The 13,496-nt window shown below is 46.7% G+C and overlaps 1 protein-coding gene across 6 annotated transcripts in view; it reads right to left on the reverse strand.

Moving 5' to 3' along the window:
* The window catches only part of RHBDF2 (rhomboid 5 homolog 2), a 152,506-nt gene that overhangs the window by 45,872 nt on the left and 93,138 nt on the right, over positions 1-13,496 (reverse strand). For all 6 annotated transcript variants that reach the window (XM_033961734.1, XM_033961735.1, XM_033961737.1 and 3 more), the window contains 5 exons: positions 10,086-10,289; positions 8,966-9,077; positions 5,851-5,925; positions 4,285-4,446; positions 604-707 (listed from right to left, as the gene is read on the reverse strand). In XM_033961734.1, coding sequence (XP_033817625.1) covers positions 604-707; positions 4,285-4,446; positions 5,851-5,925; positions 8,966-9,077; positions 10,086-10,289 — 657 coding nt within the window. The remainder of the gene's footprint in view (positions 1-603; positions 708-4,284; positions 4,447-5,850; positions 5,926-8,965; positions 9,078-10,085; positions 10,290-13,496) is intronic.

Raw genomic sequence — 13,496 nt, forward strand, 5'->3', positions numbered from 1 at the left:
GTAGGATGAAATATGGGATCTAAACTGGTAATAGTTTATTGATTTACATCCTGCTTTATACAAAGCGGGTTCCAAAACGTACATACATATATATCACATCACATGCAATTAAGGAATCCAAAGAAACAAAAACATTTCAGTGACCAGCACCTACAAATATATTAATGCTTCAATTCCCATATTTCATCTTACAAAACAAATACTTTATCAGTAATTCCATAAAGTTGCATAAATTTCCCTGCTCCCGGATGAACAGAGGGATCTCATGGTATTTGTCTAGGGGAGGCGCTGGTAGCCTCTGATTTTCATGGGGTTTTATATTATTGTTAAAATGTATGTGATTTTGATTATGTTTGTATCTTATTGCGACCTGCTTAAACTAAAAAAAAAAACAACCACCAAGAAACAAAAAATTAAACTAAATTGATCATCAGCTCCCTGAAGCAGGAACCATCTCTTATATGTATCTGGATAGTACTGTGTATGTCTGGCAGTGCTTTAGAAGTGCTAAACCTGAGATTTTGCTACTACAAGGTCAGAATGACATCCAGCAGGAGAAAGCTATAACTGCACTTCACAATTGTGCTCTTGGGACTGTCTAACCTGGGATCCTGACTGCACACAGCCCCTGACGTCCGTTTCTGGTCAGTGGATTCCTTCAGGGGAGCGTTATGTTCTGGCCACTTTACAAAAGTAGCCAATGTCTCCTGTAAATTTAAAAAAAAATAAAAAAAAAGAGAGGAAATATGATCAGATTTCCTCCTTCACAGGGACTGGTGAGGGAAGCAGGCCAAAGCTCTACTCAGCTCCCTCAAGCTGTTACTTTACCGCTTAGGCAAATATACCCAGGACTTATGTTAGAACAGGGCTCTGACAATCTTTCAGCCCAGGTTGTAATTTCACTGAAAATTTTTTTTTATTGGTGAAATAAAGCAATCTATCATACAGCATTAAAATGCCAAAGACAAATGAACAAAACATGGGATATTAACAATATATCCAATGGTGGCTACAGGCTCACCAATTTTGCAACCCAATAATCTGAACCCCCCATTCCCAACCCCCATCCCACTGGTATAGATGTGTACACCAAGATCAGAATTAAGTGTTCAAAATCCTCCAGCCTCCCAAAATGCCAGGTTATTTTCACATAGCATTATATAAATCAGGGGTGCCCAACGCGTCGATCGCGATCGACCGGTAGCTCAGGAAGGCAACGTGAGTCGATCACAGAGCCCATCCCAGGCTCTGTGATAGACTCGTGTTGCCGTCCCGATCTACCGGGCCTATCAGCCTTCCTCTCCCCGACGTCAAAGACGCCGACGCTGGGCATTAGGCTGTTTTTTGTCATTTGGGGGCATGGCGTGGTGGCGTGGCGGCGGCAGCCTGAAAAATAAATCATCCTGGCCCGGGTCGGTGTCATGCTCCGGAACTTCTACCTCTTCCAGCAGCCCTCTCCCTTCTACCTTCTTCCGGCCACACCCCCTGCTCCGCGGCTCTCTTCGGCAACTCAGCAGCAGCGATCGACACAAGCTTCTGACGTTGGGGCCTACCCTCTGCGAATCCCGCTTGTTTCAACTTCCTTTTTCCACAAAGGCGGGACTCGTAGAGAGAAGGCCTCGATGTCGGCAGCTTGTCTTGATCACCGCTGCTGACGAGTTGCTTAAGAGAGCCGCGGAGCAGGGGGGTTTTGCCAGGTGCAGGTAGAAGGGAGAGGGCCAGATGCAGGACTCGTGGGTTAGGGAGCAGAAGAGAGAGAGAAAGAGAGAGGGGAGGGAAACAAAAGGAAATATTTCATACTGGGCTGGGCCGGAGTGGAGGGAGGGTGCATTAACAAAGGAAAAGGGAGGAAAGCTGAAAATGGAGATAGTGACACAAAGAAGAGAAAGAGTAAGCAGGACCTACTGAATAAGGATAGAGATACAGAGGGGACATGAAGAGGAGGTGAAATAGAGACATAGAAGTAATGCTGAAAAAGTGTGTGGGGGGGAGATAAAGACATTGAAAGGGCAAATGGTGAACATGGGGTAAAGACAAGAACAGAGACAAATGAAGATTCTGAAAAAGTGGTGAGATAGGGATATAGGTGAGATGGACACAAAGAAGGGTGATGCTGGAAAATAGGTGGAATGGTAATTCTGACAGACACAGAAGGGAAATGCTGGATCAAGGAGAGATGGGGCTCAGGCTGGATGGAATGAGGAGAAATGCCTTGTTGGCCCGGAACTTCCTCTCCTACGTCAGTGAGCGGAATGCTGATCAGCGCGACGCTTCTGCAGGGAAAGCTTGGGACGGCAGTGGCTTGGGGGCTGTTCCCCGATGGCGGTGGCAGCAAACCGAGTGGCTTGGGGGAGGGCACGGAGAAAGAAAGAAAGGGGGCAGACAGAGATAGAAAGAAGGGGGAACAGGGAGACAGAAAGAAAAAGTTGGGGGAGAGAATGAGGTCTGGAGGAGAGGAAACATACAGGAGGCTGAAAGAAAGGAAGAAAGATTGGATGCACAGTCAGAAGAAGAAAGTGCAACCAGAGACTCATGAAATCACCAAACAGCAAAGGTAGGAAAAATGATTTTATTTTCAATTTAGTGATCAAAATGTGTCGGTTTTGAGAATTTATATCTGCTGTCTATATTTTGCACTATGGCTCCCTTTTACTAAACCGTAATAGCGTTTTTTAGCGCAGGGAGCCTATGAGCATTGAGAGCAGCACGAGGCATTCAGCGTAACTCCCTGTGCTAAAACCTACTATTGTGGTTTAGTAAAAAGGGAGGGGGTGTATTTGTCTATTTTTGTATTTTGTTACTGAGGTGACATTGCATAGAGTCATCTGCCGTGACCTCTTTGAAAAAACCCGGAATATGAATAATTAACATTTTCTCTGCCTTTCAGTGTGCTTTGTGTTTTTTTAAATTTTATTGTTGGTAGATCATTTTGACTTAGTCATTATAAAAGTAGCTCGCAAGCCCATAAAGTGTGGGCACCCCTGATATAAATGATAACTGTTTACCAGTGAGGGAATCAACAGTGCCTTCAGGGCCTAAATGCGTTTGCAGATCATTCGAATGGAGTGGTCCTTTCACGAGCTCTGCTGTTTTGGCTGCTGTTATTGTATGAAATTTTGCGTCTGCTGTCGCTCTGGCTGTTTGTTGTGGAGGGGAAATAAAAGCTAGGCTAGTCGATCGGGTTCATAGACAACCCCGCGAAAGACAAAGGCGCGCGCCGACAACTGAGCGCAAGACGGAGGCGCGCGCCAAAGAAAATTACAGTTTTTAGGGGCTCCGACGGGGGTTTTTGTTGGGGAGCCCCCCCCCCAGTTTACTTAATAGAGATCGCGCCGGCGTTGGGGGGTTGTAACCCTCCACATTTTACTGTAAACTTAACTTTTTCCCTAAAAACAGGGAAAAAGTTAAGTTTTCAGTAAAATGTGGGGGGTTACAACCCCCCAAACCCCCCACAACGCGGCGCAATCTCTATTAAGTAAAGTGTGGGGGGGGTCCCCCCCGTCGGAGCACTAAAAACAGTAATTTTCTGCGGCGCGCACCTCCGCGCTGCGCTCAATTGTCTGCGTGCGCCTTTGTCCCGGCGCGCTTTTGACCTGACACCGGCCGATCGGCTTGAGGATACTCGATTGGCTGCATGTTTGACTGGTGCTGGTGGTAAGAAGAACAGGCTGGACTGATGGGGTGACTGGGAAGACATTAGAGAAGACTATCTGATCATGAAGACCATGTGCTCTTTGGTGGGGGGGGGAGAAGGGGGGGGCAAGAGGGCCGTTGCCATATGATGGGTCTTCTGGTTTTCATGGAGTTTTAATTCAGAAATTCGTGGAGTCTATGAGGAGTTGCAAGCTGCCACCAGCACTGACTTGCTGAAGCTGCCTGTCATTTTGGGAAGCAATGGAAACCTCCGGGTAACTTTTCAATATTAGCGGCTGCAAGAATTCGCCACTGGCTGCAGCCAGAAGTTTTCACTGGACTCCAACTGATAAAGCAAAAGTCCCTGAAAACCTCTAGCTATGGTGCACTTTGCAATACACTACTGGGGGGCGAACTGTGCCTTAAATCCTAAAAAAAAAATCCTGCTTAGAGAAACACTTTTCTTTCATGCCGTTTAATTCATTTTGACTCAAGGACAATGATTATTATTGCATTGTCATGTTTGAAAACGTTTTGCAGAATTTTCAACACCGAGGGCAGAATTGCTGACTTAGCAAAAAAATTATTTAAGCCTCCAAGACCAACCCTGGCCCGAAAGCAAGGCAGCTGCCTGCATGAGGGGAAACTCACCGAGCAGTCCCGCCTTAATGTCTGGACGCAGCCAGAGTTGTCATTTTGAACGCAGCAGCCAGATTCCCGCTCCCGGTCCCGCTCTCTCTGGATTAACTTCTCGATTTGCTCATCCCTCCGAATGCAAGGAGAGAACTTTGCTCCCAGATGAATTAAGGCAATCTGAAAGCAGAGTAGCAACTTTTACACCCCCTCATGCACATCCACTGGTCAGAACATCTTCCGTCTCACATACCCAGTGGCATAGTAAGGGGGGGGTGCGATCTTCCCCACTTCCTCTCCTTCCCCCCCCCGTACCTTTTAATTCCCTGGCACTCTCTCTCCGACGTCACTTCCGGGACCTGCGCCTAGGAAGTGACATCAAAGAGTGAGCAAACACCGGAGTGGGCATACTGCTCACGCTGGAGAAATTAAAAAGGTACAAGGGAAGGGGGAGGGGTGTGTGTGTGTGTGCGGGTGGGGTGGGTGAGGAAGGGATGCCACTGCTCTGGGTGTCGCTCACCCTTACTGCACCACTGCATAAACCAATTAACATCTGGGGCGGTTTACCATGAATCTCGAGGAAGGGGGTCTCTGCTTGGCATATTAAAAAGGAGCTTGGGACGTCTCAGGACTGGAACTTCCTTAATCACCTCTGTTTACAACACTAAGCCATGCAGTAAACGACGGCAAATAAAGACCAGCATGGCCCACTCAGCCTGCCCAGTAAAGCGTTTAGAGAGAAACATAACACAAGCATCGCAAAACAAAATTATGGAATATTCCCATCTATTTACATCCTACTATACGTCCCAAATTAAAAGCATCTTACCAACCTCTCACAAAATACTCTCTCTTATACAGTCAAACCTCGGTTTGCGAGTAATGCGGTTTGCGAGTGTTTTGCAAGAGGGGCAAAACATTCCCACAAATCGTGCCTCGCAAACCGAGCGTTGACTCGATTTGTGAGCCCCCCCCCCCAGCGATCCGGCATCCCCCCTGCTCGCATCCCCCCCCCTCGCAATCCGACTATCCCCCACCCAAACACAATCGCTTACCCCGATCTGGCACCAGCACCAACGCACAGGATGTGCTGGTGCCTGAAGATCCTTCCTCTTGCCTGGGCCTTGAGCATCTGCGCGTGCTCAAGGCCTTCTGGTTCTCTCTCTCTCTCTCTGCACAATGCGAGCGGGGGGGCAATGCTGGTTCGGGGGTGGGGGAGATTGCAGTTCTTGGTGGGGCCATGCTGGTTCTCGTGGGGTGGGGGGCATGCCGGCTCTCGTGGGGGGGGGGGCATGCCGGTTCTTGGTGGGGTGTGGAGCAGCATCAGTGGCCTTGGGGGTGGGGGGGTAAGGTGAAGCAGCACCGGTGGCCTCAGGGGACGGGGAGGAATGAATCAAGCAAGTTTACTTAACTTCCTATGGGGAAACTCGCTTTGATATACGAGCAATTTGGTTTACGAGCATGCTTCTGGAACAAATTATGCTCGTAAACCAAGGTTCCACTGTAATTCCTTCCTAAGGACTCTTGTGCAAAAACCGTATGTAACATAAAATTTCACAGTCCAGATAAATGAATGCTTCTTACTGAACTTGGGCCCATCCAGAAATTCTCTTGCTGAATGTATTTAACACTTTCATAAACGCCTTTATTTCTGAGCACCTGAGGAGACAAAATACAAAATCCATGCAGCGCACAACTTTACACGTGTAGGCCAGACCTGTAAGCAATTTGATTGTTGCAGTTTTTCAGGTCTCGCTGCATCTAGGTAGGTAGAACTGACATTTTGGTAGTGACCAATAGACTTTCCTGTCTCAATCACCTCAAGCCCTAGCCAATCAGGTCTGAGGACCTAAACTACATAAGGAGAAAACTTCAGATCTCCCAACACACCCTAAAGAAGCCATAGCATGATGGCTGAAACCAGTTCTATCTATCCAGATGCAGGGAGACCCAGAAAACGGCAACAATCATGATGCCAGCTGCAGAAGCCTAAGAGAACACTATAAACAATTTATACAATCGGGGGAGGGATAAACTGGTAATACTGTAGCTGAAGTGATTTTCTCTTAGAATAAGAGGACGACGTCAGCAGACATGGACTAAGATAGTGTAGATCACAGGGTGAAACTTGGGCTCTGCTTCACAATTATTCCTCAGGGAAATCAAAGGCCTTGTCCATCCTCGTTCAGAGTACAGCAGACCCTCAATATTCGCGAGGGTTAGGGGGCAGAGCCGGCCCACAAATAGGGAAAATCGCGAATAATTTTTTGGGCCGGTTCTGACCCACCCCCGCCCACCTCCCTCCTGCGACCCCAACCTTGCCTGGTGGTCTAGCGGCGACGAGGGGCAGGAGCGATCTTCCTACGCTCCTGCCCTGTGCAGAGCCACCATCAAAATGGCTGCCGTGAGTTCCTGTTATAGTCTCGAGATGACAATGGGAACTCATGGCAGCCATTTTGATGACGGCTCTGCTTGGGGCAGGAGCGTAGGAAGATCGCTTCTGCCCCGTGTCGCCGCTAGACCACCAGGGTAAGGTCTGGGGGATATCGGGGGCAGCGTTTCTGAATTAAAAATTCAAGGGGCAAAAAAAAAAAAAAATCATGAATAACTGAATTCGCGATTGGGGAAACCGCGAATCGGGAGAGCTGTACAGCCAATTTGGGTGTTCGTGTTGTTCTATTGAATTTACAAAATCCTTTCCAATACAGATGTACCTAACACATCTGGGATGATACATCTACCATTGTATGGAACATACAACATTGCAATTTAGAGTACCTGGAACACACAATGACCTACAGGTTTTGAAACTTTCCAAAGTTCCCAAAAACCATTTTTCTTTGGCTGCAGCAAGCTCCCCTATTCAGACATTCCGAGGGTAATTTTAGAACTAGTCACCTGGCTTGTGGAAGTAAATGGGCACTTGCAAGCCGACTAACTCACAGCAACCAGTCTATTAAATAAAAGCTGCAGAACCCATGTACCTTTGGACCAGCTCAAAATCAAGCACCAATGCATGTAATATTCTATGAAGTAAACAGCCATCCCATTCACGCCCCACAACTCTTTGTCATTGCACATACTTTTACACGTAGTGCGGGCCTAGAAATAGTCTGCCCACAGTGGTGAGCTATTTTAAAAAGCTGCCGACCATCGCATTTCTGAATTAGACCTGGATAGTCAATGGCAGACCACGACTGGGCACCAGCATTGAATACCTGGGTCTTTGGAGGAAACGGAAGTTAATACAGATGTCTGCCAACATTCTGTGCCTAACCGAAGACAGAACTGCGTTTTATGTGGCCTTATCTCAGTGTCTCGCAAACACTTTTTGGGGCCGCGGCTGGAGGGTCCACGCACGTGCGATGACGTCACGTGCGTGTGCGACATCATGTCAAAGCCTGCGCATGCGCGGAGGCCCTCCGGATGGGGCCCCTGAGCTTGTTAACCCTAAAACAATTACACCGGTGGGGAGGTGCAGAGGGGCGCCTGCAAGGAAGAGAGGTACCGGCTGACTCACCTACAAGACGTGCCTCTTACCGCACACCCGGAATCTCACTATGGCACACTACTTTGCCGCGACACACAGTTTGCGATGTGTTGCCTTTTATCTGCTCAGTTAGGTGCTGAATGCTTCTGGTGTCTACATAGATGTCTGACTCCGCCCCCGCAGTGCCTAGATTACGCTGGATTGGTCAGAGCTGATATTCAATGGCACTGCCCAATTAAGTACCACTGAGCAGTGCTGTAGCCAGGCCCCCTACTTTGTGCTCAAGCCCCTTCCAGTTCCACTGCACTCATTAAATGGCTGGCAGGGATGACAAATCCCACCAGGTAAAAAGATTTCCTGCCCAATTGCTCTCCTCCTCCTTGTGCTGCTGCATTAACCCAGAAGTCAGCAGTCTGCCTCCAGCTGCCGGGGACTCCTTGCATATGCTCAGTTTGTGCAAGAACCGAGCATACTTGGGAGTCCCAGAGTCAGTGGCTGGAGGGACCCCGCTGACTTCCAGGTTAGTGCAGCGGTAGGAGAAGGAAGCGAGAGGTTAGGCAGCAAATCTTTTGGCCAGTATCCCTGCTAGAAAATGACACGGGAACAAATTTGTCCCTGGAGGAAATCAATTTCCCCATCCTGTCCCCATGAGCTTTGTCACTGTTCCTGTCCCCCGCCCCATTCCTGTAAGCCCTGCCTTAACCACACAAGCCTTGAACACTTATGATTTTAAAGTGTTTGAAGCTTGTGCAGATGAGGACAGAGCTTGCAGGAATGGGGCAGGGACAGGAAAAGAACTCACTGGGACGGGATGTGAAAATGAGTTTCTGCAGGGACGGGGAAAAATTTGTTCCTGTGTCGTTCTCTATTCCCTGCCAGCAAAGGTTTTTTGGGGGGGGGGTTTTAAGGGGGAGGGAGGGAATGTATTACCTTCTCAGAAACCTTTGCTCCCCTCCCTAAAATTGTAGGGTTGACTATGCTTATGCCCATTCAGTGTGGTCTAAGTGGACAGGAGTCTCTCTTGCCACCTTAAATGATGCTGAATATTGACCGCTTTATAAAAATGACCCCCATCATATTTTAATGCTCCAGACATCCACATGTCGCAAAGAAAGCCAGGTTTTCTTAAGAGGAGAGCTTCAGGGGCAGGGAAGCGAAAGCAAGGGTGGTCAATGTTAACTGAAAGCTGCAACTCCCGGTCACACTCACCAGCTCGGATGTCACATGCTGCGTGAATCCTATCGGTGCAAAGCCATACGTGCCAATTGCAAGCAGCGTGATCAGTAAGTGCACAAAAGTGATCCAGTATGTGAAATAAGGCCTGAGGAGAGAGAAAGGGTTAGACACACAGGCTATGAGCTAAGAGGGTAGAGACGAACAGATATCAGCTTAACAAAGACACTAAGCACTGGGAGGCTGTAGTCAAAATTAACTAAAATGGCCGTTTCTGATGTCTCCCCAATCATTTCTACATGTATGACCCAACACCCCATCGATATCGCTACATTAACAGACCCAAAAGAGGCCTGAGGCCAGAATTTCTGTGGTCAAGTTTCGGAAGCAGAGAATTCCGAGAAAAAACATGTAGTAAGTGACCTCAAAATCAACACTGGTATAGTGAATGGATAGTTTATATTTTATGGATATTTACTGCTCTATTTCTACATACCATATATACTCTAATATAAACTGACCCAAATAAACCGGAGGTAACCGTTCCCCCCCCCCCACCAAAAAAAAAGGAAGGGAAATAAACTTGAATATAAACCAATGGCTTAATATTCAGGTGCCCTGCCGAGCTCTGCACCCAGAACCCCCCTTCCCCTTTCCCAGCTCGGTACCCTGTCCCTCCCTCCCGATGCCTTGCAGTCCTTTACCAGGCCTGCCATAAGACCTGGTGGTCCAGCACAGGAAGGGTGGGCATCAACATGAATATAAACTGAGACTCCCATTTTTGGGCCCAAAAATCTCAGTTTATATTCGAATAGATACGGTAATCAGTTTTGATGAAAAAATATGCTGGATAACTTAACTGTGTGTGTGTGGGGGGGAAGAGAGGTGCTGGCGCCCCACCAAGATGGCGGCCGGGGTGGTCTGCGCCCCTCCCCCCTTTACTACACTACCGACGATTAGAAACGTCTGTACTGCCCTTGGATCTTGTCAGTTTCAGAAATGAAACGGGGGTGGGTGGGGGGGATGCTATCAAAATGAAAATCTAACTGTTAAGATTCAGCAAATACTTTTACAGCAAGGGAATTGGAGTTTTTCCCCATTCAGGGTTTCCTGTTCCCTTCGTTTGAGATGTGCAAACCGGGGGGCTTGGCATCACCTGTGACTGTCGACGCGTTCCAGCTTTGTTTGCACCACGCTACTGATGCTCCGCCGGTACGTCCGGTTCAGCCAGTTTCCCACCATTCCCAGCCCGTAGTAGCGCTTCTTCCGATCAAAGGCAAAATGTCTCACTTGGGAGGCGATGCGCTTTCCCCTTCGGTGGGTTGTCACGGCTGACATTGGGGTCCTTACAGTTTCTCTCCTATAGGGAGCAAAGGTAGGGACAGAACAGTCATCCTTCAAAAGAGAAACTATCAAAACCTGGCATTTCCAGAATGGCGAGACGGTACCTCAGTCTTTGGCTAGCCATATCATTCCCACCCTCTCACGTCTCCTCCTCCCTCTGGATTTGTTTTTGACCTACGAGTATTTTAGAATGATTGATTCTGTCCTAATAAACTGTAGTTTCTTCTTCTTTTTTCATTTTTAGATTGTACACTGCTTTGCTTTGTTCCACACAGTTAAATGCGGTATAGAAATCAGCCAGGATAATCTAATCTATAAATTCCACTAACTTTGAAGTCTAAAGCCAGGGGACTCATGTGGAGAAACCCTCGGCAGGGTTAGAAGATGAGGAGATCCATATAGGCAATAGCGGGCATTCAGATGGGCATATACCATGATTCACTCATTCTATGTGTCATGACGCTCAGAAATCTCACCGAGTGATTAGAGTCATGTTTTCATATATGAAAAATAACTTTTTTTTTTTTTATTCTTTATTTATCATTTTAAAAATTTTAACAAAATCAAAACATTTTGTACAGAAAGATTGTCAGATCGAACACAAAATAATAAGTAAATCATTTACATAATATGGACAAAATTCTAATCGGACAATCTCAAGTCCTCAATAATTATATGATCCAAGATATATATGAGTGAACTTTTAAGGAAATCAATTTTAAATTCTATATAATAAAGAATAGTATCATGTGTCTGACTTGAGGAATTATTCTAATACCAAGTCCAATTAGTTGTTATTACAGTTACATAGTTGTTATTGTGGTAGTTGTTGTTATACCCTCTTTTTCCAGACGTTTCAATGTCAGAAAAGCTGTAAGTTGAGATGGCTCGAAAAACACATACTTATTATCTCGATATCTTACTATACATTTACATGGGAAACGTAAAAAGAAAATACCACCCAGTTGTGTAACTCCTGCTTTCAACAAAAGAAACTGACGTCTACGATTCTGAGTTTCTCTACTAACATCTGGAAACATTTGAATTTTCAAACCCAGGAACTCCTTACTCTTGTTCCTAAAAAACATTTTCAAAATCCAATCTTTATCCGGCAACAAAGCCACAGATAGTACAAGAGTTGCTGGTTTAACCAAATCTTTATCTAATGTTTCCAAAATTGCTGTCAAATTTTGTTGAAGGTCTTGTATTTCCTGTCTCTTATTCTCCGAATGCTGACCCCTTACGTTCATAGGCAAATAATATACTCGAGTGAGAGGAGGCAATGATTCCTCAGGAATATTAAATATCTCCATGAAGTACCTTTTTATCATCTCTCTCGGGTTTACAGATAGTATTTTAGGAAAATTCAACAGTCGTAGGTTATTAGTCCGATAGTTATTTTCCATAATTTCCAATTTTTTTCTAATACTTTGATTATCATTTATTATTGTAGATTGAACTTGTTTAATCATTTTCACTTCATTTTCGATACCTCCCAATTTTTCTTTGACATTGGAAATTTCCTGTTTATTTTCCTCTATTGTCTGTTTTTGAATTTTTATATTCTTTTCACCTTCTTTAATTTGTTTAGTTAGTGAGTCTCCCAGTTTGGAAACTAAGTCCCAAATTGAATCAAGAGTCACTTCAGCTGGTTTTTCATATTTAAAGAAAGTCTCATGTAAAGTTGGGGAAGACTCACCTTGACTGCCTTCTGTCTGTTGGTCTGGTTTTTCTCCTCCTTCTGCTCTATCCGCTGGAACCATCTCTGGGCTTAACAAAGCCATAGAGACTTCACCTTGCTGGCTCCCTGATGTTACAGCCTCATGATCAGAGAGTGCTGCTACTTCTGGCCCACTCCTTTCACATGGGGAACTCGCACTCAGCGGTGGGGGAGGTGGACTCCTCTGGTCGGGGCTCAGCGTGGTATCCAGCCCAAGAACTTCCGATCCGGCGTCACTCCACGTCGCAGAGTCCAGCGGGCGATTCCCCAAACCTACTGACTCCCTCTGAAGACGCTGAAGAAAATGTTCAATTGAAGCGAGAGGGGGGTGTTCAAGACGTCGCGAGGCTGCAGCGGCGCTCTTACCCCGTCTCTTCGGCATCGCGACTGACAGATAGTCTAATCGCTGTTGTAATATAACAATCGTACCCTCAGTGTCTCACCAGGCACTGGTACAAATCAAATCATATATCCTGGATCTGGAGATCTCCTGTATTCGTTCCTTATTCCAATAGGTAAATCAATAATCTCCAACTCCCTGGCTCCCCGTGGCTCCAAGGGGCTCCCAAGGGGCCTGGCGAGCCCCTTAGGGCACGCCCCTTCGGCCACGCCCTGCGGCCGCAACCGCGGCAGCGTTCTGTTTTTGAATTGTTGGAGACGGACCCGGTGACGTCAGGGGTCCGTCTCTGAAGATGCCTGCGATGAACAAATAATAAGAAGCAGAACCGCTGCTGCAGGAAGCCAGGGAGAGAGGCACAATCCCCTCTGATGAATTCCTCCGATGCAGGAGATCTCCCGAGTCTCCCGCGGCGGCGTTCTGTTTTTAAATTGTTGGAGACGGACCCGATGACGTCAGGGGTCCGTCTCTGAAGATGCCTGCGATGAACAAATAATAAGAAGCAGAACCGCTGCTGCAGGAAGCCAGGGAGAGAGGCACAATCCCCTCTGATGAATTCCTCCGATGCAGGAGATCTCCCCTTGAAAAATAACTTAACATTAAATTTGTTCCGGTTCTTTGCTGGATTCAGTACGATTGTTGTTGAGTGAGTGCAAAAGAACATAGACCCTGCTCAGTACACAGATCCAGGGCCCAGCTTTGATCAAAAAGATACTTCAGTGATAATAAACTGCTAGGACAAAGCTCAGGATGGGCCATGGTACATCATGGTGGCCAGTTAAATTACATTTTGGTTTCACCAGTAAGCTAGACAAACACTGGAGGGGAGGGAAGGGACTGTTTAGGTGCCCCAATGCTATACGCATAGCGCTAGCTCCATAATGGCATCTTGGTGCCAAGATTTAATTACAGAATACTACTGTTAGTGGACCTACACATGGGTGCACCAGTGCCAATCTATCTTACGCCATGTCAATGGCAGGTGTACGTTCGTATGCCAAAAGTATTCTATAAAATACACATTTAACTGGGAGACATGCTCATGGCCGACCCACGTATATGCTCCCTTGCAGTTAGGCCCTCAATACTTCTTTTCTCTCCTTATA

Source organism: Geotrypetes seraphini, chromosome 10, assembly GCF_902459505.1.
Source record: "Geotrypetes seraphini chromosome 10, aGeoSer1.1, whole genome shotgun sequence".
Lineage (NCBI taxonomy): Eukaryota > Metazoa > Chordata > Amphibia > Gymnophiona > Dermophiidae > Geotrypetes > Geotrypetes seraphini.